We start from the raw sequence: 27,866 nt of genomic DNA, 5'->3' as shown, positions 1-27,866 counted from the left end.
ATGTTTGGATGCCACGCCAATTATCATCTAAAAAAAGACGGATTCCATGTACGCAGTCTGGACCTAAGGGAATGAAATGGATCCATTTCTTAAACGGATGCTGACTTGGAATAAGAAATTGGTTACATACGATAATATTCTGCGAAAACTATTGTTGTCACAAAGCGTGATGAAGCTGCTCAAACCGTGGCCATACCAGGACTTACGGGCAGGAAGGTTATACTGTGCATTTCGTGGAACTTGAAAGGAATCATTTATTATGACCAAACACTAAATCATTTATTATGACCAAACACTATTCTACTGCCTGCAACTGGACTGTTTGAAGCGAGCGGTTGCACAGAAGCGGCCAGAATTAGCCAATAGAAGAAGTGTTGTATTCCATCAGGACAACGGAAGGCCACACACGTATGCAGTGACTCGCCAAAGACTCCGGGAGCTTAGTTGGGAAGTTCTAATGCATCCACCATCAGCATAAGCGATTATCACCTTATTTTCCTAATGCAAAACTACCTGAGTGATAAGAAACTGGTATCAAAAGAATATTGTGAAAATCGTTTACTAGAGTTTTTCGCCAATGAGGTCGAGGACTTCTAGAAAAGCACAATGAAGCTATCTTTAAAATGGCAACAAATTATACAACAAAATCGTGCCTATTTAACCCAAATCGGACAATCCGAAACATCTTGCATATATTTTTGAATTTTACGCAAAAATAATGGTTTTATTGTTCCCAAAACTAATAGATTCCAGTTACTTTTCACCAGTTATTTATTTAGTATGACCGATAAAGAGCACTAGTGGGATGTTATAAGGTTCTTTTATTAGGAGGTCTATATTTAAGGGTTAAAGTTAGGACATTTATTCTAATAAATATAATTTTGTTCACATACACTTCTCAAAAAATATGCGCAGGGTATAAGAGATTCAGTTCCGCTTTCTTTAGTTGTTGATTGTTAGCTTTTACATATCGGATGTTGTTATGGAAACTGCGAATGTATGTTTGCATACTCAAGTATCTGCCCGATCGTGACATTATATTTTTCCGTTTTCGGGTCTCAAGCTGAATAATTTGGAACTACATTTTTGTAAATTTTGATTACCATCACATGCAAAATCGTTGATAAGCTGACATTTTCGAGTAAATATGAATTTTATTTTTTTATATTTTATTTTATTAATCAAACACATAACCATAAGTTATTTTACAGTGTTTGAGCTTAATACTAAAAAATTAAAAACAACATTAAAAATAGAGGTTGTGTAGTCAACGAGCATTTTCGTTAACTGTTCTTTCAACGAAAAGAAAAACACGCTATTCCGAAAAAATACAATTTATTTTATATACACATGTATATACATATATTCGAAGTTAAGGTAAATAGAAAATTACGGCACGGCGCCTCGAATTAATCTGCGCGACGTGGTATACGATCCAATTGCGACTGACTTTGCCCTGCAGTTGGGCGTAGATATATTCTTGCTTTGATTGCTGCGCAGAGCAATTTACAAAAGTTTGTATATATGTACATACAGGTGTTAAAGTGCATGAGAGAGGGCAAGTGCATCGTTTATGTTGGTTGCGCTGACTGCGCTGCTTTCTGCATAACCAAACATCCTCCCCCCGTTGGAAGACTCTGGCTTTCAACCTCATCCTGTCTTGGCAATAGGCATAGCTTTCGGATGGCTCTTCGGATGACTCCATTTGCAGTCTTTAGTACTGCGACACGTGCCACACGATCTGATCCATATATTAGTTCGGTGACTCTTGCTAGGGGCCACTTGAGAGGAGGCAGATTTTCGTCCTTTACTAAAACTATGTCGTTGACGCAGAGTTCGAAATTCTGTGTGTGCCACTTTGAGCGCTGCTGCAAGGTAGTTAAGTACTCCTCATGCCAACGTGCCCAAAATATCTGCTGGTAGTATGATACGCGCTGCCATTGATCCAAACGATTAAAGTTAATCTTCGTGACATCTGGTTCAACGTAAGTAGAGATAGGAGCAGTGCCAATGAAGTGAGCTGGAGTTAGAACGTCTAAATCAGCCGGATTGTCTGAAAGTGGAAACAAAGGTCTTGAGTTAATAATTGCCGCTATGTGGCAAATAAGTGTGCGCAGTTCATCGAAGTTTAATAATGACGAGCCCACCGAGCGATGAAAATGATATTTTGCAGTTTTAACGGCCGCTTCCCAAAGCCCACCAAAGTGTGGAGAGCGAGGTGGAATGAAATGCCATTCTATGGTATTAGCTAGACAAAATTCATGAACTGCTTGCACATGATTATCGCTCAGGAATAAACGTTTTAATTCTGCCATCTCATTCTTAGCGCCGACAAAGTTGGTTGCGTTGTCCGACCATATACGAGTGGGGCGACAACGCGTTAGGATGAACCGCTTTAGTGCATTTAAGAATGCCTTCGTTGATAAGTCTGCTACGAGCTCCAGGTGCACAGCTTTCGTGGCAAAGCATATGAATATGCAAATGTAACATTTTATGAGTTGCTTGTTGCGTATTTCGTTTTTATAATGGAATGGTCCACAATAATCGACGCCTGTGACCATAAATGCATAAGATGAGTTTACCCTATCTTCCGGAAGATCAGCCATAATATGTTCCGCTAAGTGCGGTTTAGCTCGGAAGCATAGAGTGCATTTGCTTACAACGTTCGAAACAGTTTTTCGTCCGCCAATAGGCCAATACTGCAGCCGAATGTATGCTAGTAGGGAACGAGGACCCGCGTGCAAATTGCGCCTATGAAAATGCATAATGATTGCCTGAGTGGCAGGATGACGCCTCGGCAGTATGACTGGATGCTGCGCCTCGAAGTCGAGCGCTGAATTTTTCAGTCGTCCACCCACACGAAGCAATCCACAACTTTCGATGAATGGTGAGAGCGACGCAATGCAACTAGATGCCTTCACACCTTGACCGGCTTGAAGGCATTTGAGATCCTCTTTGAAGTGAAGCCTTTGGATGGTGCGCAGGAGTAGTTTTGTGCCACGCCGTATGCAATCAACAGTCAGTCCAGAAAGCCGCAAGCGATTTTGGAACTTATAAATATAACCAAAAACATGCTGTAATTTTTCAAATGAATTTATGAATTTACACCTGAGTGTTATGTCAACGTACTCAGATGTCGCAAATAACACCCTTTTGCGCATTTCTGGGAGTTGACTGACTTGACTGCAAGGGTTTGGCCAATTGTTTTTATCTTGAGCTAAAAAATCCGGTCCATGCAGCCATAGAGATGAGTTAATGAGGTCGTTAGAGGTTGCACCTCTGGATAAAATATCAGCTGGGTTAAACTTCGTAGGCACGTAGCGCCATTCCATACCCGCAGTCAACTCCTGTATAGTGGCTATGCGATTAGCTGTAAAGATTTGAAATCTTGAAGGTTCGTCGCGGATCCAGGATAACACCACCGCCGAATCAGACCAACAATAATATCTACACGAGAAAAGTTTCATTTGAGCTATTTCATGCATGAGTTGCGCCAACAGGGAGGCACTGCACAACTCCAGCCTTGGAACCGTAAGAGTTTTTAAGGGCGCTACACGAGATTTTGAACAACGTAAAGACAAGCTCCGTATGCTTCGATGCTGGCGTCACTAAAACCATGAATTTCATAGGCGCCATTCTGCTGGATTGACAAACGTGGAAACTTTATTTGCGGTATGCGGCCAAAATCTGCACACAAACTAAGCCACGATGAATGTAGTGATGAAGGCAAACTTTCATCCCAGTCAAGCCTTTCTTTCCAGATTTGTTGAAGAAAGATTTTAGCCTTCGAAATAATAGGGCCGATGAGACCGAGTGGGTCATAAAAACGAGCAATAGTTGACAAAATGGACCGCTTGCAATGTTTTGAGGAAGGCTGCATTGGTGAGAACGCGAACAATAGGCAATCTGATGCAGGATCCCAAGTTAAACCGAGTGTTTTAGTTATATCGCTTCCATCGTCGAACTTAAGTAGTGTTTCTCGATCATCAGGTGGTATCGTCTGCAACAATTCAGGATTACTGGAGCACCACTTTCTCAACTTGAATCCTCCTTTTTCCAGCAGCTTTATAGTTTGACTCATAATTTCCTTGACTTCTTGAATGGACTCACCGCCTGTAATAAGATCATCGACATAAAAATCGCGCTTTAATATTTTTGAGCCTATGGGGTAGACAGTTTGTTCATCAATGGCTAACTGGTGCATCGAACGAATTGAGAGGAATGAAGCTGGTCTTGTACCATAAGTGACTGTGTCAAGTTTAAAGACGTTGACCGGCTGCTGTGGGGAGTCACGCCACAAGATGCACTGCAGATAACTATCGGGCTCTGAGACTCGTACACAACGATACATCTTACATATGTCACCCGTCAAAGCGATTGGAAAGGTTCTAAACCGAAGCAATGTGTTGAACAGCTTAGGTTGTATGGTGGGTCCTGTCATAAGCAAGTCGTTCAACGAGTATCCAGAAGATGAAACCGCAGAGCCATCGAATACAACGCGGAGTTTTGTAGTTGTGCTCTCTTCCTTCAAAACACAGTGATGCGGCAGAAAGTATTTGCAATACCGCAGATTGTTCTTAGTAACCAGTGACATATGTCCTAGATTCAAATACTCCCGTATGAATGCTGCATATTGGGCCTTCCGCTGTGGGTGGCGGTCCAATTTTCACTCTAGATTAAGAAAACGACGAAACGCTTGTTGATAAGAGTCGCCCAAGAGATCAATATTAACTTTTGCTGGTAGCCGGACCGAATAGTTCCCTGTAGACAAACGCAAATAATTGGCCTTAAAATGCGCCTCGCAGTCAAGCTCTTCCTTGGAGTATGTGGCGACAGATTCACAGCAACTTTCAACCTCCCAAAATCTACGTACTAGTTGATCGATTTGAACATTGGATTCGTAACCTATGTCAAGTGATGACTGTGCGGCCAATATCGCTCCCCTTTGCCGCTGCGATTCACCACCTGTTACAACCCATCCTAACCTAGTTTTCTGTAGGCACGGTAGACCGTGAGCTAACTTTATTTGTCCAATGCATAAGAGATCATAGAAGAGGCTGGCTCCAATAAGCATGTCTATTCGTTGCGACTTGAAAAATCCTCGATCTGCTAAACAAATGTTCGACGGTATTTTCCAATGAGAAATATCCAAAGTAAAAGAGGGTTGATTGTCCGTTATGTTAGGAGCAACCAACGCTGTAATGCAGGTAGAGTACTCCGAGTTTTGAGACTGAATAGTAATATTGATAGTCAAACCATCAGAGGCGAAGTTTGCATTACCAAGACCCGATACGTAGGTGGATGACTTGGTTTTTCGCAACTGCAGTTGATGAGCAAGACGAGACGTTATAATATGCAACTGCGACCCTGAGTCGAGCAGTGCACGACATGGCACCCATGTACCTGCGCTGTTCTTAACATTGATGACAGCAGTGGCTAGAAGCACAACATCAGGACTGAGATTCTGAGCAGATGTGACAATTGACGTTGTTTGTGAGATTGCAGCCAAGGTGTGGTGTGCGACTGAAGTTGAAACAAGCTTAGAGGTGTTTGGAGGTGCTAATTGGGAGGATGCTTGCACTGAAGATGCAGGACCTTGTGACGACATTCGTGAAGAAGAGGAGTCGATATGTAGCAGACTGTGGTGCTTGGATCCACACGTACGACATAGACCAGCATTGCACGTTCGAAGCTGATGGCCTTTTCTGAGGCAGTTTAAACACAAAGCAATCCTTTTGACCTCCTTAAGACGGAGTTGTGGAGATAAATTTAAAAAACGGGTGCATGAATATACAGCATGGTCTGTGTTGTCGCAAAAAACACAGCCATTGGTTGAATTGTTTGTATTGTTAGTAGCAATAAATGATTTTCTACCATGGTTAATAGTTCTACTATTTTTTCCCACCTGTGAGCCACGAGTATACGCTGCCATGGAATGTTCTACATTCTCCAGCCTTTGACAACGCTTCTCCAGGAAATTTGTAAACTGCTCCCATGAGGGTATGAGATCTAACGGCGCAGCTTCCTCCCAATTTGCCTGCGTGATGCTGTCGACTTTTTGCAGAAGAGTGTGTACGATTATACACCCCGCTATTTGCTCCGAATTCCCCATGGTGCGTAGAGCGCGCAGGTTTGCATTTACCTTGTCGAATAATTCACGAAGCTTCACCGCTGAAGAAGTGTCCACCTTTTTGATGCCCATAATCTCAGTGATGTGTGCCTGAAAAATAAGACGCTTATTGTTAAATCTTTTGTTAAGCAAATCTAGAGCCACAGAGTAGTTGTTGCCACTCATCTCCAACGAACGAATTGCATCCAGAGCTGGACCCTTCAGATATGAACGTAGGTGCTGCAATTTCTCGACATCCGTGAGGTCCGGATCCTTGTCTATAACGGTTGAAAACAAGGAAAAGAAATCTGTGTATTCCGTATATCCTCCACTGAATGTAGGCAGTCTGAGCTCAGGCAAACGTGGTCGACTTTGCAAAACAACTATTTGCCCTTCCAAAACCGGATCGTGCCGCATGGTTGAGCAGGATGGCATTTGAAATTGACGTTTATGAATTTCACGCCGTATACGACACCGAAGTAAAAGGAGTAGCTCTTCAAAATTTGAACGCAGTGCTCCGCCGATTTCGTCAAAATTGAGCTCCTCTAAGCTGTCATGAGCCAAGTTAAACGTGCTGGAAATATGTTCGAGGCACTCCAACCGTACCTTTAAATCTACTTCGGTGAATGGATTAATTTTTTCGCCTTCGATTGCCCGTTCAATCGATTGCGCTTGTGCATAAATTGATTGCGCCTTACGTTTGTAAAAAATCACCATATCCTCAGGTGACAACCGAGAAGCTTCGTTTGTTGCCATCATACAAAATATTAAAAATGTATTAACGAACAATAATATATATATATATATTAAAATTGTATGCACGGGTTGAAGTTAGCAGTTTATACCGTTTGAAGTTAGCGGTATGAGCAGGTTGAAGTTAGCGGGATATACCGTTTGAAGTTAGCGGTATGAGCAGGTTGAAGTTAGCGGGATATACCGTTGGAAGATAAAACTACCGGAATACCGTATGAAGTTAGTGTTTTTATTGTTTTTTTTTAAGTTCGTACATATGCTACTTTAGTTATGTACGTGTGCTTCTGTACTTCACTTCAACTGTATTTTGTCTCATTTATTTCAACTGCCTTTTGTTTTATTTGTTTCAACTGTATTTTGTTTTATTTATTTCAACTATTTTTTATTTTATTTATTTCAACAATTTTTTATTTTATTTATTTCAACTATTTTTTATTTTGTTTATTTCAACAATTTTTTATTTTATTTATTTCAACTATTTTTTGTTTTATTTATTTCAATAGATATATTCCACGAGAATTTAAATAGGATTATATTAATCGCGATCACGTCGGGGTCACCAAAAAGTGTAGTCAACGAGCATTTTCGTTAACTGTTCTTTCAACGAAAAGAAAAACACGCTATTCCGAAAAAATACAATTTATTTTATATACACATGTATATACATATATTATATTCGAAGTTAAGGTAAATAGAAAATTACGGCACGGCGCCTCGAATTAATCTGCGCGACGTGGTATACGATCCAATTGCGACTGACTTTGCCCTGCAGTTGGGCGTAGATATATTCTTGCTTTGATTGCTGCGCAGAGCAATTTACAAAAGTTTGTATATATGTACATACAGGTGTTAAAGTGCATGAGAGAGGGCAAGTGCATCGTTTATGTTGGTTGCGCTGACTGCGCTGCTTTCTGCATAACCAAACAGAGGTGTTTTAGGGAAAAAAATTTGACAACGGAAATAGTAGGCTTAGTAGTACCTTACTTACCGTACTACCTTATGGTAAGAACTCCTGATGCACTACGCCATGGTAATCGAAGAAAACAGTGAGCAAAACCTTGACATTTGATCGAACTTGGCGTCCTTTTTTGACCTTGGCTCTACTGGACTCTTCCACTGGGACGATTGGACTTTGGTTTCGAGTTCATAACCATATACCCACGTCTCTTCATCAGTTGATCCTTGTAAACAAATCAGGATCATCGTTGACGTCATTCAAAAATTCCTGAAATTCAGCAATTTTGGAACGAACTTCACTGCCACACGCTTCATGCCCAAAATTCCCAAAAAGATTGCATAGCATGAGCCAACCGATATGCTATGTATGCCGACTTCCTCAGCAACTTCTCTAATTGTGATTCTCACCGCGAAATTTGAAAGTAACACCTTATTTTTTGAAAACACCTCGTCCATGGATATAATTGGTGCTTATACCTTTATTTGGGTATTTGAACGCTCTTTTCCTCCTATAGGTGATGTGCGCCTTGATGCTTTGATGGAGGGGCCTACAGTTTTATGTCGCCTTCGAACGACAGATCTTTTCTAAAGAGGAGCTTTTTCATGGCAGAATTATTCTCGGAGATTTGCCATTGGCTGTCGAGGTGTTTATTAGAAAAAATCATTTTCATCATTTGGTGTTTCATACCCGAGGTTTCGAACCTGGGCATTACGGCGTTTGCTATATTATAGATAATTATATGAACTCATACTAAAAAACAAATAAATTTTATATAATGCTTTTAGTTTGTTTAAAGTATTTCATATTTAATACTATAAAAAAAATTCGACAACTTTGAGTAGTTGATGTGCATAGGAAGCTCATTCCGATTGGCATGAAAAATTACTCCACAGCTTTTGCGTTCTTTAAAATAGATTTGTGGGTGGTTGGACAAGTCCAAGCACTCAGTCAGGAAGACCATTGTACTACCAACCGGAATACGATGAACTGGGAATGGTAAGTAGAGAAGGCCCCAGAACAATTCACAAAGTTGTCATTACAATAACTATCCCATTTTATTTATTAAGAGCAGTCCCCGCAGTGTTTCAGCTTGTAAATAATTCTGAGTGAAAGCAACCTAGCCCGGCCGAGATGCTCTTGCCCTAGTAAATAGACATAATAATAATATACATACATACTTACATATATACAGGGTGGGCCATATAGCATTTGCTTTTTGAAGCACCTATTTGTGGACGACATTTGGTTTCAACAGGACGGTGCAACTTGTCGAACTGCCAAAGTTACACTTGAACTTTTGACTACCGTTCTTGAATTCCGGTATCAATTGGCCGCCTCGGAGCGGTGATTTAAGTCCGTTGGACTATTTTTTGTGGGGAGCCTTTCAGGACAAATGCTATGCGAACTATCCAGAGACGATTGATGCTTTAAAACACGAAATCGAAGTTGCCATTCATGAAATTGGCGCCCAAACAATCGAAAATGTGCTTAAAAATAGGGTTGATCGAATAGCCTACTGTAAAGCCAGTCGTGGCAGTCATTTGAACGATAATATTTTTCTTTCATAAATGACAATGTTCAATCTTCAAAAAAAAAAACAAGTTTGAAAAAATGTCGATTCAAAAAGCAAATTTTACATGGTCCACCCTGTACATGAATACATATGTTTAATAAATGCAATTGTATGTACATATGTATATAAATATATATATATAAATACATGAGAAAGCCAAAATATACATATGGATTATAATTTCATATTTATTGCTATAGTTAGTGCACTTGTAAAACATCAGATATGGCCCCAAATTTAAGGAGATGTACCAAACCTTCGCAAATGCACATTCATACATATGTACATAAATATGGTATACGCAATTTGATTTCTATATGCATTAATAAGAAAAAGCTTATATGTACCTATATATTTCAAGGGTTAGAAATGTCAATACCGGTAGCAGGAAGGACACTTGTTCACTTCCCATGTAACAGAAAATTTGATTTCTGTCAGTAAATCTGTCTATGCGAGTAACTCGCGTAAAATATAAAACATAAATGGATTATAGATTCTGTTTAAGCTGCAATGGGTTATAGTGATGCTTCCGAATATGCAGTTACAGTTACGCGACTTTACTCTATCCCGACTCTTGATTCCACGTTCCTGCAACCAGGGCAACGTAAGAAACATATTTAAGGTAGAGAAGCCATAGATACGACAGAAAGAGAGGGAGCTTTAGTGGAGCCACTTCTAAGCATTCAGCATAAGGTTCAACTGTTAGCAAGCGACTCGATATATACATGAAATTTAAAAATATAAACTTTAAATCCAACAGAACGGCGTTGTGCGCCGGGCTCCAAGCCCAGCCACCTAAAATTTCTTTCCAATAAACAAAAAACCAAAAATGATTTGAGGTAAATGGAGAAGGTAAGAACAAGGTTTAACACCACGACAGGCGAAGGGCTTGAGATGCTGGCCGATAGGTAAAAAGTTTTAAAACTCTACCAGAAATTTCGGTCGTACGGTAGATTTCTTGTAAGAACGAAGAATGTGACTGACAAGAACAACAATGTGAATGTCAAGAAGAAAAAAGGGTAACGGAGGGAACACTGGATGTCAGAGGGATGGTGAATACTAACGATTGCCTAAACGTTGACGATGACTTTCGTTCCGTTATCCGATCATGAGGAGTTTTGCATAGCTATAATGCTGCAAAGAACCAACGGACTGCCTGCTGAGCTATTCAATCATTGTGCGCACCTTATTAGCTCCTATGCAAAATATGCTCGGATGAATGCACACCTGTCGATTGGAATTTAAGTGTGCTCTAACCAATGCAAAAGAAGGGTGATCCCGCAATCTGTGCCAATTACCGCGAGATGAGTCTTCTAAATATCGCATATAAGGTTCTAGCGAGGGCATTGTGTGACAGGCTGAAGCCCACCATCAACCAACTGATTGGGCCAGACATTCACAATATGCCAAGTTTTGGAAAATACTCATGAAAGGAGAATCGACACCCATCAGCTCTTCATTGATTTTAAATCCACTTTCGACAGTACCAAAAGGAGTTGCCTATATGCTGCGATGTTCAAACTGGGGTAGGAGCTCTCCGAGTAGTTCGATACCAAACGAAACTTCAGACAGGGTGACTTCTTGTTGCGTTACTTCTTTAAACTGATGCTGGAAAAAATTGTTCGAGCCGCATAATTGAATCACTCAGATATATTAAAAAAACGTCGAATAGCTGGCGTATGCCGACGGTATTGACATCATCGGCCTTAAGGGGTTATACACTTGTAAGGCTGAAAAATCACGTTATTTTTGAGAATTTACAAAGAACGATTTTAATAAACAAATACAATATTTAATTATTCAAATAATGTCTACTTTAACGTTAATTATAATATAGCAACTACAGTTAGTGAAAATATTGAAGTGCACGGCTCCTGCAGATAATCTCCCAAGCATCCTCCAAAAAGAACATTCGGCGGTGGACAATATGTCTCCGGTTTGGATTATCTGATGGAATGGAAAAAACCAATTAGATTCTTTTTGTAGATAGATAAAACTATAGGGAGAAAATCGAATTTTCTACAAAAAATTTTTGCGAAAAATTGCAAAAAAAAAAGAAAAAATCATCAGAATTCGTATTCCTTCGATTAATACCTGGGATTATAAGAAGATTGTGTTAAAATTTCAAAACGATCAGTTCAGCCGTTTTTGAGAAATCGTGTCCACCGACTTCGAAAACACGGTTTTGAGAAAAACGCGTTTAAAGTTTGAAAAGCACTTTGCATAGGGTAAAAATTCTCTGAAACGCCTTTTAAAATTTGCGTGTAACTTCGCAAATATTCACCGGAACGATAATAAATTTTCTGTGTGCATTCTTAATTATATGTACATTAGGGAATTAAATTAAAACCAAATTCGATTTTTTGAAAATTCTAACTGTATATAACCCCTTAACAACCGCGCAAGCTTTACTTAATAACAAAATAATTATATATGAAGATCTACGTTGGAATTCTGTTTTTTTTTTTAATAACCGATAGTTTCATATTTTTTTATAAGACCAGTCCCGAAGAATTTCGACATTACATTGAAAATGAGGCCATTATTGACAGCCCTAATATGCATGGACGCAGTAATTATTAAGAACGAGACAGCCGGGCACATGTGTGCTGTAATTCATATCTGCCTGTGGCAGATATTTTGAAGTGGCTGTGCTGATGAACTCTTAATGAGGGATCAGTAGTGCCGTTGAAAAATTTGTTGGTATCAATTGTTTATTACTGCACGAAATCAAATGGTAAGCCTCTGAAGTTATTAAAATTTATATGTGAAGAATTTATGCTTATAGGAAACTCAATAAAGCAATCCTCGCAACCGAGTTTGCTTTCAAAATGACGATGAACTTGGACTTTCGTACTAATTGCCGCTGTGGGGCACTTTTTCTTATTAAAACTTATATATTGACAAAAAAAAAACGATTGTTTTTATATTTCTATACAGAACTATATAACTTTCAAAAGCATGCGGCTTTTTGATTTACAAACTCAACAATTAAATCTTCTTCAAACGTTGAAGTAAATTTTATTCAGCAAATTTTTGTATGCACAAACTGAATTGGATGTAATTGGAAGTAACTTTTGCCACATCATTTAAGAGGAGGAGCCGGGAGAGAAAACTAGGTTTAAGGTGTCAAAATAATCAAAATAAGTAAGTAAATAGTAAAATGTTAAATAAACGAATGGTTAAAACCAAATTTTTGGACATTTGCTCACAATCTAATGCAAAAGTAAGCAATGATTGACAGTGCCTGAACTGGTTGACAGTTCGAAGCGGATTTGTATTCGATTCAAACTTCTCAGTTTCGATATGATTGCCAACACCTTTTAGATTTGAAATCGGAAATGCAAATCGAAGCGAAACCAATTTCAATTTCAGAACCCCACCGAATAATACAAAGTAATACTCAAAATTCATTTATTTTGGAGTCATCATTTGTATATCTAGCACTAGGGATGTCAATATTAATCAAACGAATGGCATTAATCGAGTAATTTTTTTCAGAAAGCGACTTAATCGAATCGAACTCCCAGTCATGATTAATCGAATCGATTGACTTACGGCCGCCGTAGCCGAATGGATTGGTGCGTGACTACCATTCGGAAAAACGGAAAACGTAAGTTCAAATCCCGCGGTCGCCCCTCGGCACGTAACGGCAAACCTCCGAGTGTATTTCTGCCATGAAAAAGCTCCTCATAAAAAATGTCTGCCATTCGGAGTCGACTTAAAACTGTAGGTACCTCCATTTGAGGAACAGCAACAAGGCGCACGTCACAAAGAGGAGCTCGGCCAAACACCCAAAAAGAGTGTAAGCGCCAACTATTTATATACATATATATGTTGAACCAGAAAAACTTGGCAAGTATTTATTTTGAGTTTCTCCATCCTATAATTATGTCTTATATTCTTCTTCTTCTTCTTAATTGGCGCTATAACCGCTTACGCGATTTTGGCCGAGTTTAGCAAAGCGCGCCAGTCGTTTCTTTCTCGTGCTAACCGGCGCCAGTTGGACACACCAAGTGAAGCCAAGTCCTTCTCCACCTGATCTTTCCAACGCAGAGGAGGCCGCCCCCTTCCTCTGCTACCACCAGCTGGTACCGCATCGAATACTTTCAAAGCCGGAGCGTTTGTATCCATTCGAACGACATGACCCAGCCAACGTAGCCGCTGGATCTTTATTCGCTGCGCTATGTCTATGTCGTCGTAAAGCTCATACAGCTCATCGTTCCATCGTCTGCGATATTCGCCATTGCCAACGTGCAAAGGTCCAAAAATCTTACGCAGAATCTTTCTCTCGAACACTCCAAGCGTCGCTTCATCGGATGTTGTCATCGTCCACGCTTCTGCGCCATACGTTAGGACGGGCATGATGAGAGTCTTGTAGAGTGTTAGTTTTGTTCGTCGAGAGAGGACTTTACTGCTCAGTTGCCTACTTAGTCCAAAGTAGCACTTGTTGGCAAGAGAGATTCTACGTTGAATTTCAAGGCTGACATTGTTATCGGTGTTAATGCTGGTTCCTAAATAGACGAAGTCTTTTACAACCTCGAAATTATAACTGTCTACAGTGACGTGGGTGCCGATACGCGAGTGCGCCGACTGTTTGTTTGAAGACAGGAGGTACTTCGTTTTGTCCTCGTTCACCACCAAACCCATTCGCTTTGCCTCTTTGTCCAGTTTGGAGAAGGCAGAACTAACAGCGCGGTTGTTAAGGCCGATGATGTCAATATCATCGGCATACGCCAACAATTGTACGCTCTTATAAAAAATTGTGCCTGAGCGATTAAGTTCTGCGGCTCGTACGATGCTCTCCAACATCAGGTTAAAGAAGTCACACGACAGCGAGTCACCCTGTCTGAAACCTCGTTTGGTATCAAACGGCTCGGAGAGGTCCTTCCCAATTCTGACGGCGTTGCTGGTGTTGAGCAACGTCATCTTACATAGCCGTATTAGTTTTGCGGGGATACCAAATTCAGACATCGCGGCATACAGGTAACTCCTCTCCGTACTGTCGAATGCAGCTTTGAAGTCGACGAAAAGATGGTGTGTGTCGATTCTCCTTTCATGGGTCTTTTCCAAGATTTGGCGTATTGAGAATATTTGGTCGATGGTAGACCTTCCAGGTCTGAAGCCACACTGATAAGGTCCAATCAGTTGGTTGACGGTGGGCTTCAGCCTTTCACACAATACGCTCGCTAGAACCTTATAGGCGATATTTAGAAGACTAATCCCGCGGTAATTGGCACAAATTGCAGGATCGCCCTTCTTATGGATTGGGCAGAGTACACTTAAATTCCAATCGGCAGGCATGCTTTCATCCGACCATATTTTGCATAGAAGCTGATGCATGCACCTTACCAGCTCCTCGCCGCCATGTTTGAATAGCTCACCCGGCAGTCCGTCGGCGCCCGCGGCTTTGTTGTTCTTTAGCCGCGTTATCGCTATTCTCACCTCGTCATGATCGGGCAGCGGAACGACAATTCCGTCGTCAACGATTGGGGTATCGGGATCTTCACTTTCTCGGTGACATGCGCAGCTGTCACTGTTTAATAAGTTCGAGAAGTGTTCCCTCCATAATTTAAGATTGCTCTGTACGTCAGTCACCAGTTCGCCGTCTTTGTTCTTACAGGAAAACGCCCCGGTCTTAAAACCTTCTGTAAGCCGCCGAACTTTCTGGTAGAATTTTCGGGCGTTGTTCCTGTTGGCCAGCATCTCAAGCTCTTCGCACTCACGTATTTCGGCCTCTCGTTTCTTCTTTCGGATAATACGTCTCTCTTCCTTTTTCAGCTCTCTGTAGCGATCCCACATGGCTCGCGTTGCGCCCGATCGCAGCGTGGCTCTATAGGCGGCATCCTTTCTTTCTGCGGCAGCATGACATTCCTCGTCGTACCAATTGTTTTTTCGGGCTCGCCGGAATCCGATTTCTTCTTCGGCGGCGGTACGTAGAGAACGAGAAATGTTGCTCCATTGTTCGTGGATGCCGGTTTGTTGGGCAGTACTCTCTGAGAGCAGGAGTGAGAGTCGAGTGGCGAATCTTCTGGCTGTCTGTTGTGATTGCAGCTTTTCGATGTCGAACATTCTTTGCGTAGGTAGATGCACGTTTTTTGCTGCACAGAGGCGTGTGCGCAGTTTGGCTGCAACAAGGTAGTGATCCGAGTCAATGTTGGGTCCTCGGATCGTACGTACATCTAACACACTAGAAGCGTGTCTTCCATCTATCACAACATGATCGATCTGGTTTCGTGTTTTTCGATCAGAAGACAGCCAGGTGGCTTGGTGAATCTTCTTATGCTGGAATCTGGTGCTGCAGACTACCATGTTTCGGGCCCCGGCGAAGTCGATCAGCCTCTGTCCGTTACCGGATGTTTCGTTGTGCAGGCTGAATTTTCCGACTGTGGGACCAAAAATTCCCTCCTTGCCCACCCTGGCGTTGAAGTCGCCAAGCACGATTTTTATGTCGTGGCGGGGGCAGCGCTCATAGGAGCGTTCCAGGCGCTCATAGAAAGAATCTTTAGTCGCATCGTCCTTCTCTTCCGTCGGGGCGTGGGCGCAAATTAGCGATATGTTAAAAAAACGGGCTTTGATGCGGATTGTTGCGAGACGCTCGTCCACCGGAGTGAACGACAGTACTTGGCGACGAAGTCTCTCTCCCACAACAAATCCGACACCGAATTTGCGCTCCTTTACATGGCAGCTGTAGTAGACGTCGCAAGGTCCTATGGTTTTCTTACCTTGCCCCGTCCATCGCATCTCTTGGATGGCAGTGATGTCAGCCTTTACTCTAACGAGGACATCAACCAGCCGGGCAGAGGCACCTTCCCCATTAAGGGACCGGACATTCCAGGTGCATGCCCTCAAATCATATTCCTTATTTCGTTTGCAGGGGTCGTCATCAGCATAGGGAGGTCTCATCCGAGGCTTTTTCAAACTTTTCATTGGGGGGGGGATTTTTAAGTGGCGGGTCCCAAACCCAACGCACAACCAGCTATCCTGGAATGTTTCGCCTTCTCACGTTAGCTCACTCCCGAACGGGTGTTCGGAAGCTACCCAGAGGATACGTGGGCTAATCCCGGCCGTTGTGAGCTGCTTGAACCATATGCAGAAGAATCGTCCTGGCCATTCCCAAGTGAATGGCGATCAGTAACTTTCCCCACTTGCGTGGACTTCTACACATGGAACCATCCTCCTTATATTCTTGCATTTATTAAATTTTAAGCCTCATTCGTATATCAGCTACTATTTTGATGATCGACCGTCAATAAGGTCAATCTTCAGTTCACGGCATTAAATCTTGAGAGCAAAAATGCAACATATTTGCTGTTTTTTTCCAAATTAGCACCAGCTCTAAACCACTCTAACAAAACCTCAACGTGCATTTTTGATAGAAGTTTAGTTTTACACTGGTTAGAGGCTCCACAAAGCTACAGACCCTGATATTTGTTTGAAAAATAAAGATTATGAATTTGAGGAAAATTCTGGTCTAAGAATACCCATGTTATTATATGGAAAGTACCTATTTAAATGTTTATAATCTCATAGAAAAATATATTATTACATAAAATCCACATGAAAATGTCAAGCTGATGCGAAAAATTCCTTAGTATTTTCAAAGGGAATTGGTTCTTACATTGACTTTTTTATTTCCACCAAACAAATACAAGTTTCATGACATTATAAATATGTATCTAACTATGTCAATTATATTGCATAGGGATTCAACAGCACCTTACTTGTGGGTTTGGTGCCACTAGCGTGTTTAAGCGCAAACACTAGTCAAAGCACTTGCTCAAGTCTAAAAACCCAAACCCATTTCAAACCCATCTTTCACAGCGTGTTTGTGTCACATTCCCTGTTACTTTTGAAGGAACCTGTATTCTCTCTTTAAAAGGAACCTGTATTCTCTCCAGCGTGTGTCGTCACCTCACTATATACCAGGGGTTTTTTTTAAGAGCTTGGGAACTAAAATGATAATACGAAACATAAATATTGTTGGAATGATTTTTTTTATAATCTGGTAGATAATTTCATGGCATTCCGCCGTGGCTACGGTTTGCATGGTCCATTCAATCAGCTCAATAAAGCATTCACGGTAATGGCAGCTCCTTCCTCAATGTTTAATTTCTGTTTTAAATTTTTCTTCCACAAAGAACTTCTTCAAAATGTTACTAAATAAACTGTTTAACTACATTCTAGGTTAGGTTAGGTTAGGCAGCCACATCGCACATTGAGACAGCGATGCCACTTAGACTACGAAATGCGTCCGTTGTGAGCCACAGGGGCTGGGCTACATTTCCCCTTCCAGATTGAACCATCCTGAGCTTTGGACATAACTTGAACGGTTGTTGATACCTAAGGTGTATAGGTTATCTATATTCATTAAAAAGTAGGATCTTAAATATCGGTTTCTGCTTCTGGCTAGAGCCGGGCATGTGCAAAAAAGGTGTTTGATTGTTTCCATCTCATCATCATTCCTACAGCTACCACAGAAATCATGCATGTCACGCCTAATCTCCTCACGTGACTTCCTATGAGACAATGTCTTGTGAGGGCCCCTACTAAGGTCCTAATTTGAAGTCTACTCAATTTTATAATATTCTTGGATAGACGTACATTTAGCCATGGCCATGTTTGCCTAGCAATTTCACAGGCATTGACTAATCCATCTTTGATTTACAGAATTGAATAGTGCATCCATAAGAAGAACCTTACAAGTTGCGAGAGGTACTCCCATAAAATGATTTATGTTCAGCCTTACAGTTCGCTGGTATATCTCTGTGACCTGGAACCCAGCATAAGATAATACCATACTATTTAGCCATCTCATTAAGAAATTGACGACAAAGTAAGACACTCCTTGGTGCTATTTGGAATACATCCAGAGCACGTAGGGCAGCTTAGCTGTCTGATACAATGCAGATATCTGCTTATCTCTAACCATTTTAAGGCTTCATGATTAGCGTTTATTTCCGCTTGAAAAACACTACAATGATCCGGTAGTTTAAAGGACTCACTGATAGAAAGCTCTTCGCAATATAACCTTAATCTTACAGCGCTATCCGTTTTAGATCCGTGGGTGTAGATCATAACTGGTGTGTTTGATTATGGATCTTCTTCAAGCCATTCCAGTCTAGAAGTGATTTTCATTGAGAAATTCCTTTCGAAGCAGAGAATGGGAAGGTGATAATCACAATCACTGGGTATATCCGTATTGAAGTTTAAGAAGTTGGAAAGTCCACAGTATTCCATTTTGAGCCGCTGAGTATTTGCAGAAGAGATCCAGGGGTGGCAGATGCAACATGATGTCCAAAGCACTGGATGGCGTGGTTTTCATGACGCCACTTATTCCTGATTCCGCTGATCTCTGCACCAATAAGTTAGAATAGGTTTTTTCTGCATAGCACACCACCAGACAACATTTCCATATAGAAGAATAAGTCTCACGACAGCAGTATAAAGCCAATGAGCAACCTTAGGTTTAATTCCCCATGTCTTACCTAAAGCTTTCTTACAGGCATAAAAAGCTAGGCTCGCTTTCCTGACTCTTTCTAAGGTGTTTGACTTCCAGGTCAGTTTCTTATCTATGTTTAGTCCCACGTACTTGGTTTCTTCCGAAATCACAAGAGCTTCCCTCTTGAGCATAATTGGACTTAGCTGAGGGATTCTATTATTCCTAGTGAACAATTTTAGTTGTGTTCTGTCAGGGTCGACTCCTAGACCACACTTTCATGCTCACCTAGGAAGTGTATCATTAGTATACATTCTAAATATACTCTAATATTCTTTCTTTGTAAACTGTAAGAAATATTACATATTCATTGAAAAGAAATGAGTAAATTATAAGTTAAATTTATTTTTGCTTGAGTTTTTAACATTAATTAGTTTTTCATACTCGGTATGAAATAATGCATTTTTATATTATTAAATTAATAAATAAATAAATATATTTAATACATAGCATATTCGCCAGAATTATAAGATGCAATAGTAAACGAATTCCAAGGTCAGAGACATCCTAATTAAAAACATAAAAACCCTGACTCGCTCTAATTCTATGCTTTGCCTTGAGCGTCACCTCTCATCCTCCAAACGCCAAAACAAGTAGCTGATTTCTTGGCATAAGGAATAAACCATTTAATTCAGTATTTGTTCCACTAGTAGCAGCATTCAAATCCGACGCTGTACGTCTAGGCATTCCACAGCTGTTCATTGAAGGGCACGACAACAAAAGTCAAGGTATCTGTAATGAGGTAAAATATAAACACATTTTATAGTTAGATATAAATACATAAGCATGCTAGTGTATATGGATGTAGGTATGTGTGAAAGGATGTAATGGTTGCGGGAAAACCCCCGTCCTATTATAACATATTTGTGTAATATGTGGCAGGTAAGCAAAGGTGGCAGGATTTTCCAACAGGCGCCGACTAAACAAAGCCGGAATTCCCACTCGTTAGGAAATTTTAACGACTTATTCTGCATGAATTTAGTAAACAATAGTTGTATGTACGTATGTGCATACTTTCACTATCTATTAGGACAAATGGTAAGTGATCACTTGAATATTTAGGTAAATAAATTAATGCGAATGCGTAAATACACGAATACCTGTGCAGGACTTCGTGTCTCTTAACATACTACGTACATATGTACACATCTCTGGAAATTTGACAAAGCCATGGATAATGTTGATATGAGCACTTTGAGAAATGTGTATCAAGCGAAAAGGACCTTTCAAAACTAGGCATTTCTGTTGCGGCCACGTAAGTGACTCCGACTACGAGAGAGCATACAGAAGGTGTGACCAACGTACATATGTATATAGCAAGACGTTAAACTCTCTCATTTTGTGTGAGAACGCGCTCAGCAACTTAATTCAATGCTTGGCAGCACTGGTGAACAGCTGATAGTAGAGCTTCATAAGGGGTATTTCAAAAGACGCGCTTAGATTAAAATAAAGCATGTAAAAGTTTAAATTCTTTCAGGTTTAACTATTTTTATTCAAAATGCCGCTCTTAACAATTACACTGCATTACAAAAACGAACTTTTTTTCTGTCCTATGAACCAAATATCCTTTTTCGGAAAGGGGATAAAAAATAAAAATACACCTGTAACCAAATATGGTTCATAGGACAGAATGTGTGTAACGCGGTGTTATAACCGAAAAATGGCATCATTTAAATGTCTACAGGCTGTCCTACGAGACTTAAAATTATTAAGGGCTCGCTCACACATTATCGCATTGAGTTTAGCAACCTCAATCCGAAAGTTTTGTTTCAGCTCTGGAATAGTTTTTGGTTTATTCACATAGACTTTACTTTTCAAAAAGCCCAACAAAAAGTAGTCTAGGGGAGCCAGTTTATGTCACCATTACGTGGAATTAACCGATCGGGGATCTTAAAAATAAAATAAATAAATAAATATTTGGCGCGTACACTTCTGTTAGGTGCTTGGCCGAGCTTCTCGTCCTGTTTGTGGTATGTGTCTTGATGTTGTCCAACAAATGGAGGGACCTACAGTTTCAAGCCGACTCAGAACGGCAGATATTTTTATGAGGAGCTTTTTCATGGCAGAAATACACTCGGAGGTTTGCCATTGCCTGTCGAGGGGCGACTGCTGTTAGAAAAATGTTTTTATTAATTTTGCTTTCACCGAGATTCGAACCAACGATCTCTCTGTGAATTCCGAATGGTAATCACGCATCAACCCATTCGGCTACGGCGGATCTTAGATCGCAATAATGCAATGGTTTCTCCTGTTATGTGACTTGTGGCTCCATCTTGTTGAAAATACAAATCGTCTACGTCTATTCCTTCAAGCTCAGGCCACAAAAAATCTTCAATCAGTTGTCTGTAGCAATGACCATTGACCAGCTCTTTCATTATCATATTCGTAGAAAAATTGATTATATTTTCCACGAGCCCAAAAACCGCTCCAAACAGTAAAGTAGAATGGGGTAAGATAGGTATGGGGGCAGTCCGAGATGGCGCTAGTGTTCGATCAGCCTCTAAACAATTTAAAATTCCGTTCGAAACATTACGTGCTCGCGTGATGAATTAAACAAAAATTCCTAACTTTTATAACATGTGCAGTGTTCATACTCTATAAATAAAAGTTAAAACGTTAATTTCCAAGCCATGTATATTGTTCTTTTCCCCTCACATACAGTGACCTATCGTGCCCCCGATTTTGAAAATATCGAAAAAAAGTACCTTTGTGTTATTGAATGCAGCTTCCAAAATATTTAGCCAAACATAAGTCAGTATAACCAAAATGTTAGCAGATAAATAACCTTTCAAAATCTTGCTTATTTTTCAAAATCAATGCAAAAACACCGTAGCAAGAGCTCTCCAAAAAAAAATGATCTATCTTACTCCATTCTACTCTACATTTTAGTGGATGTAATAGTTTTTCTGAAATTACTCAAGGATTTTCTTCTCCCCAGATAAGGCAATTTTGTTTTTTGACACATCCATCCAATGTGAAATGAGCTTCGTCATAAAATATGATTGTGCGTGAAAAACCAGAGTTGCTCTGTTGAATGCTCTGTTGGCTTCAATTCTTGTGTTAATTTGTATGCGAATGCGAATCCTCATGTAAAATCCGGCAAATGCCTAATTGTTGAGAACGTCGAGGTATCGATAATGAAGGTTGTTCAGCAACACTTTGCGCTACAGCAGCAATATTCTCCACAGAACGTCCAGTTTTGGTCTGCAAGTGCTTTTTACATCCTCGACAGAAACAGTTTGTTGAAAATTTTTCACCGACCTTTGAGTTGTCGACTCATTCGGCCGATTATTTCCACCAAAAAAATCTAAAATTTTGCGATATGTTTTTCTTGAAGATCGACCATTTTCATAATAAGTTTCAATGATTTTAACGTGTTTTCTATCGTGTAAAATTGTACATCAATCTTTTTGACTAATTTCAAAGTGACATAAAAAAATGCCGTCTAGAAATTATTCATAACTGACATCTAGGGGTCACTTTAGAAATACCCTTTATATCTTATGGAAAAGCGAAAATTAGTTGAAATTAAAAGCAGACAATTATTTTAGGGTTTGAGAGTATTCAAATTTGTTTGACTGCAAATAAACTAAAGGATTGGATTGCCATATTTCAACATTTTATATAAAATTCTTGACCTTTTCGGCAAATTTTAGAAGTAGTCAAATTTAATTTGTGTTTACTGGGTTCAAATACCATGCATCGAAAACAAAATTTTCCTTTTTACACAATACAAGTGGGGTGAATGAACCCCCGTAGTAAAAATTTAGACTGTAAAATCTTAAAATAGATTAGATTAGAGCATCAGGAATATTTGAAAACCGACAAAAAAATAACTAAACGTAAGATTCAAGGCGAATATATTAAAGGTGGTATCAGTAAATCAGCTGATTTGGTTTTTTTTCTTTCGCCGCGTTCAAGTGACTGCCAGCCCAGAATGAAACAAAACTAATTCATTCTCTGGATTCTACTTTGACAATACTTTGCTTTGCACGATTTATTTAGAGCCCTCTTTTGGTTTTGTTAATTTAAATCAAAGAAAATGAAATTTTATTATTTTAAGGTTTGATAATTTTTAATAAAAATAAACTACGTTTTTGTAAAGATATTTTTTCTTTTGCTATTTAATTTATGGTAATTGATTTTCAATGTAAATTTATAGTATTTAATATTTGGATTTATTCATAAAACATTTTTTAAAAAACCTCTTCGTTATAAACGTATTTTTTTGTATTATGAAAGTACTGATATTTTTATTTATTTATTCATAAGAAAAAAATGTATAAAATAACCTTTGATAAAAAGCTACGTCCCTATAAACACAATTTTTTTTGTATCATGAAAGTACTATATTACAATAATATTTTTATTTACGGAAGAGATACGCACTTGAACCAGTAAATTATTGTCTAACGAAAATCTTGATACTTTGTTTCCATAACTGCATTGCTTCGCACCAAATATTGTACTATCAGGTTGAATGAATAAAAATGTATAACTTGGAAATACACGCCGTTGATTTCCCTGAAATAAAAGTTGACAATCACGATAATGAACAATGTTACGCTACACTGCTCCAGGACGCGGAATATTGCTGACTATTTATTTGACCAATAATCGGTCGGTGACTTTGGCACAACGTGAATTTCGTCGCAGATTTCCTCGCCGTCCAACGCCTACTGGTGAAACACTGCGACGTTTAGCCGCTCGCCTCGAAGAGACTGGCACAACACGAGATGCTGCCAGGCGTGGCAGACCCCGGTGTAGCCGTTCTGCAGAGAATATTGCTGCTGTAGCCGAGGACCTGTCCAGCCTGGAGTAATATCGCAAAGTCACATGTTAAGAAACTGCAAATCTGCCAAAATAAGGTACTCAAAATGATGCTACGACTCCCATGGCATTTCTCCACCAGAAAGCTTCATGATGAATCAAAAACTAAGATTTTGTCAGATCAAATACAAAATTTGACTAAAAGATTCAAAATTCGTTCCAGTTTTTCGGACAATCTACTAATAACTGAACTTTCTTAATGTTCAATTAGGCCCTGGTACTTAAATGCGTACAGACAACCCTAGCTTGTAAGATTTATAGCGGAGGTTTTTCATAGTAGTTTTTTCCTTCGAAAAAAAGAAAAAATCGTTTAAAAAACCAAACCTGTGATAAATATACAATACAAATATAATGATGTAGAATTAAGATTTATATCATATTCTGTAAATTGTGCGATAACATAAATATTGTAACGTTTTCTACTTAATAAACTCTTATCTTATCTTGCTGCTGTAGCCTATTGATGTCATGGAAGCGCCGTCGACATCGACCAGACGACGTGCCACGCAAATGGGTATCAGTCGACGGTCTTTACCGCGCATTTTGGTACAAGATTTGAAGATGTTTCCGTACAAAGTCCAGACGGTGCATCAGCTGTTAGCTGCTAACCGCCAATCGCGTCTAACATACGCTCAAGTCATCCTTAATCACCACCAAGAGGGAGATGATTTTTCATCAAAAATAATCATGAGTGATGAGGCCCATTCCCATCTATTCCATTCCATTCCGGGTACGTAAATAAGCAAAATTTACGCTTCTGGGGTACTGAAAATCCGCGGGTAACCTACAAAGAGCCATTACACCCGCTCAAAGTCACTGTATGGTGTGCTGTTTTCGCTGGAGGAGTCATCGGACCTTTTTTCTTCGAATACGTCGCGGGCCAAACGGTTACTGTGAATGGTGAGCGCTACAGAGCAATGATCAACGAGTTCTTTTTGCCGCAACTTGATGAATTGGGATTGGGAAAACATGTGGTTCCAACAGGACGGTGCAACGGCACACACTGCACGTGCCACAACCGATATGCTGAAAGATTCTTTACCCGGGCGCCTAATCTCCCGTTTTGGCGATTTGCACTGGCCAGCAAGGTCGCCTGATTTGACCGCTCCAGACTTCTTTTTGTGGGGCTTTTTGAAGTCGCGGGTTTATGTCAACAAGCCTCAGACTCTTTTAGCTCTTAAAGGCAATATCCGTAAGGACCTATCGCCGGAAGTTTTGGCCAAAGTGATGGAAAATGCCATAAAAAGGGCTCAAATGCCAATCAACTGTGGCGGCGGCCATTTACATGACATCATATTCTCGACTTGATGTAAAAAAAATTAAAAGACCAAATAAAAATTATCCACAAGAAGAATCAAAGTTTTTCATTTTTTTTTAATTACAGCCAAAAAACATCGCAAGGTTAATTTTGCGCCACCTTGTACAACAAGTTTTATTGATGCCAGAAGCCTCAGTAACCTTGAGTGCTCGTCTAAACGGTGATTTGCGAACTGTCAACCTTTTTTCTTCGGGTTGTTCGATTTCCTATTGTAAAGTACAATCATTCATAAACCAATATATCGATATTACAGTTACCGAAGACCGGTGCTCTATGCTCTCAACATAAAAAAGAGGCATTTAATGCCATTCCCAATATATAGGGAGAGATTCGTCATTTCAGCTACATAAATGGAGTCCGAAACATCGACTGGTGTTGTGCTATTGCAGGCATTGTTGCTATTGCAACTGTTAAGACTGCTACGAACTTCTTGCTTTGCTCACAGCTGTTCAACGTTGCCATACACAAAATCGGCGGTCTCTGCTATGCTTCGATGGGCGTGTATTGCAGACTTTGTTGTCGCCAATTGCGGTTGATTAGCATTTGTACCCGAAGACTCAGGAAGACTTTAGCAAAACGATGCCGAGATTGAGTGATGCTGTCGGACGATATGTTGTTGCAGCTGCATGCAATGCGAATATTCGTATGTTTCTATGCTCCATTTTAATGAGTTCAATTACGTTATCAAGCATACGCGTGACACGCGGCACTGGTTTGTAACCAGTGCAAGGTAAGCGGACCGTATTGACATATGTACATATTTGTTCACTATTTCCGATTTGCGTAATTGATACATACATACGTACATATACTTATCTATGTTCGTTTAAAATCGTAGAACAAGTGAACTTGCTCTCATTTGTGTACAAATAATATTAAAAAATTTATTGTCTTGACGATCAATTTTTTTATAAGTGTCACACATCTTACCCAGCACGTCAACGAAAGTAAACTAATTTTTCCATCCCTGAAATAATCTCCATTGCCATTTTATGTGTATTCCTCACAAAAGAGTTTATTGTTGCTGCCCATTATCTGTTGCACGATCCCGCAGAGAAAGAGACGACTATAGCATTCCGAATAATGACGTCATCAGACGAGAGCAGATAGCTTACGGTGCTCTTCACTGCATGAATTTCACAGTAATCCCACAGTTGATTGAAAGCAAAAGCAGAAACAAAAACACTAACCCCATGCACCAATCATCTCTGTTAGATGGCCAACATGGATTTGTTTACGTGGATGTGTGTATGTGTGTGTATACAGGTACTCTTTTGCAATGGCGGTTAATAAAGAGCTCATAAAATACACAAGCATGTAAGTATGTATGGGTGTGTTAAACGTTCCCACATAAAAATTCATGTTTACATTTGTGCTGTCAATATTTTTTCAGCTCAATTATAGCCTTTTTTTTATTTTTTTATAGGTAACAGTTGCCACTTTGTTACAAACATAAGTGGTTATTTGTGCTTCCATTAAATTATTAAACTTTTTTAAGAGCGTGGTAACTTTGAACAGCCCTTGCAAAGCAAGTAGATGTTTTAAATCGAGCTAACGAGTTCATGTCTGAATCCAGTCTCCCGAACAAGAATGGGCTCGAACATTTCCAGAGGGTCTTTTAATGATAAATAGAGCCTTGGGCATATCCAAAAGGCTTAAAAAATGGTATACATTTTGACCTACCGGAGCATTTGTTTTTGCAGCTATGCACAGTAAAGGTGGCCTAAATGATCATCCATCTTCTAAAGAGTTCAAATACTCGTATAGGCTTCGAAAATACATTCAAGGTATAATTGTTAATATTGCTTATAAATATTGGTAATATTTTCTGAAACATTAATCAGGAAATAATAAATGCCCACAAGAACGGGGGAATGTGAAAGACGATGACACTGAATAGCTGTAAGTATTTCACGGAAACCACCTCACAGCGGCTTGACTCTCGCATTATCAGCGGTTCCTTTTTCCGAAGCTCAAGTGCTTCAGCAGTCCCAAAATTTGAAGTCAAGCGTTCTAAGCGGCTCAGTTTTGATCAACTTGCTGATTTTGACGGACCTGATACTAATTGTGAACTTGACGCGGAAACGGCGTCGGTTTTTATTGATGTAATACTTAGTTCTTCCTATTCGGACCGCTCTGATGTACTGCAAGAAGAGCCTCTAGAGTATATTGCTGGGTATATAATCAAGAAGTTGAAGGCAGATCATCATAAGAGCTCTGAAAGTTCATTTACATGGTGGGATGAGGTTTCAAAGAGATTTTCAATTTAACCGGCATCCCATTTTGCAAGTGGTATTAAGAGGTTCGAGTCTGTGTTCAACAATGTTAACGGGCTAGATCATTGCCATCAGCAAAAAAACGGCATTTGAAAGTATTTTTAGAATTCATGCTTTCACAATTTAACACGTGACACTTCATTAGTTCGTTTAGTTTGAATGCCACAAATCACAATATTTTCAATCCATTCGAAGGTATTGTCAAGGTCGCGAAAAATAAGTAACGATTTTCGGAAGGTGCCAATTAGGTCTTCAATTCGTCTTGCGTCCAATCAACGAAGCGGCATGAGTAATGGCTGTGTTGATTTTTTCTTATATCACCAACGCACTCTCAGTTTTGAGGTAAAAAAAACCGCTGTCACTCCCCCAATTACATCAACAAATCAGCTTTTCCAGTAATGCCCGTGAAACGCGATGTCGGAAATCGAAAGCTTTGGAAGGAATTGAAAGGAATTTTTTAGATATAGCCCTGCACCTAATGCTGAAAATTAAAGAGTTTTTCTATTCACTCACGCGTCTCCCCAAACTTGAAAGCAACCATTATTTGAGT

General features: G+C 39.8%; 2 protein-coding genes and 1 long non-coding RNA gene across 3 annotated transcripts; 1 reads left to right on the top strand and 2 right to left on the bottom strand.

Annotated features, from left to right (window-relative positions):
* Positions 1-1,571: 1,571 nt before the first annotated feature.
* Positions 1,572-4,594, bottom strand: LOC128867152 (uncharacterized). The gene is made up of 3 exons (XM_054108247.1): positions 3,897-4,594; positions 3,180-3,447; positions 1,572-3,074 (listed from the first exon to the last, which is right to left on the bottom strand). Exons 1-3 carry the CDS (start codon positions 4,592-4,594, stop codon positions 1,572-1,574), a joined length of 2,469 nt encoding a protein of 822 aa, XP_053964222.1.
* Positions 4,595-4,666: 72 nt separating this feature from the next.
* LOC128867151 (uncharacterized) lies at positions 4,667-6,865 on the bottom strand. The gene has a single exon (XM_054108245.1). It carries the CDS (start codon positions 6,863-6,865, stop codon positions 4,667-4,669), a length of 2,199 nt encoding a protein of 732 aa, XP_053964220.1.
* Positions 6,866-26,139: 19,274 nt separating this feature from the next.
* Positions 26,140-26,828, top strand: LOC128867924 (uncharacterized). Its single transcript, XR_008455041.1, has 2 exons — positions 26,140-26,357; positions 26,467-26,828. It is a non-coding gene; the product is annotated as an uncharacterized LOC128867924 (long non-coding RNA).
* The last annotated feature ends 1,038 nt before the right edge of the window (positions 26,829-27,866 follow it).

The sequence above is a fragment of the Anastrepha ludens genome, chromosome 6 (genome assembly GCF_028408465.1).
Source record: "Anastrepha ludens isolate Willacy chromosome 6, idAnaLude1.1, whole genome shotgun sequence".
Classification (NCBI taxonomy): Eukaryota; Metazoa; Arthropoda; class Insecta; order Diptera; family Tephritidae; genus Anastrepha; species Anastrepha ludens.
The sequence above is the reverse complement of the archived record's forward strand: the minus strand, read 5'-3'. Positions and strand labels throughout refer to the sequence as shown.

Bases quoted from the DNA above. Each gene is read 5' to 3' on its own strand.
- LOC128867152 (XM_054108247.1), bottom strand. From the start codon at position 4,594: ATGTCACTGGTTACTAAGAACAATCTGCGGTATTGCAAATACTTTCTG. The intron at 3,448-3,896 runs GTTCGCGTTCTC...TTTCTCGTGTAG, and splicing joins CCTGCATCAGATTGCCTATT to ATATTATTGTTGGTCTGATT. The intron at 3,075-3,179 runs GTCAGTCAACTC...GAAAAATTACAG, and splicing joins GGCCAAACCCTTGCAGTCAA to CATGTTTTTGGTTATATTTA.
- LOC128867151 (XM_054108245.1), bottom strand. From the start codon at position 6,865: ATGGCAACAAACGAAGCTTCTCGGTTGTCACCTGAGGATATGGTGATT.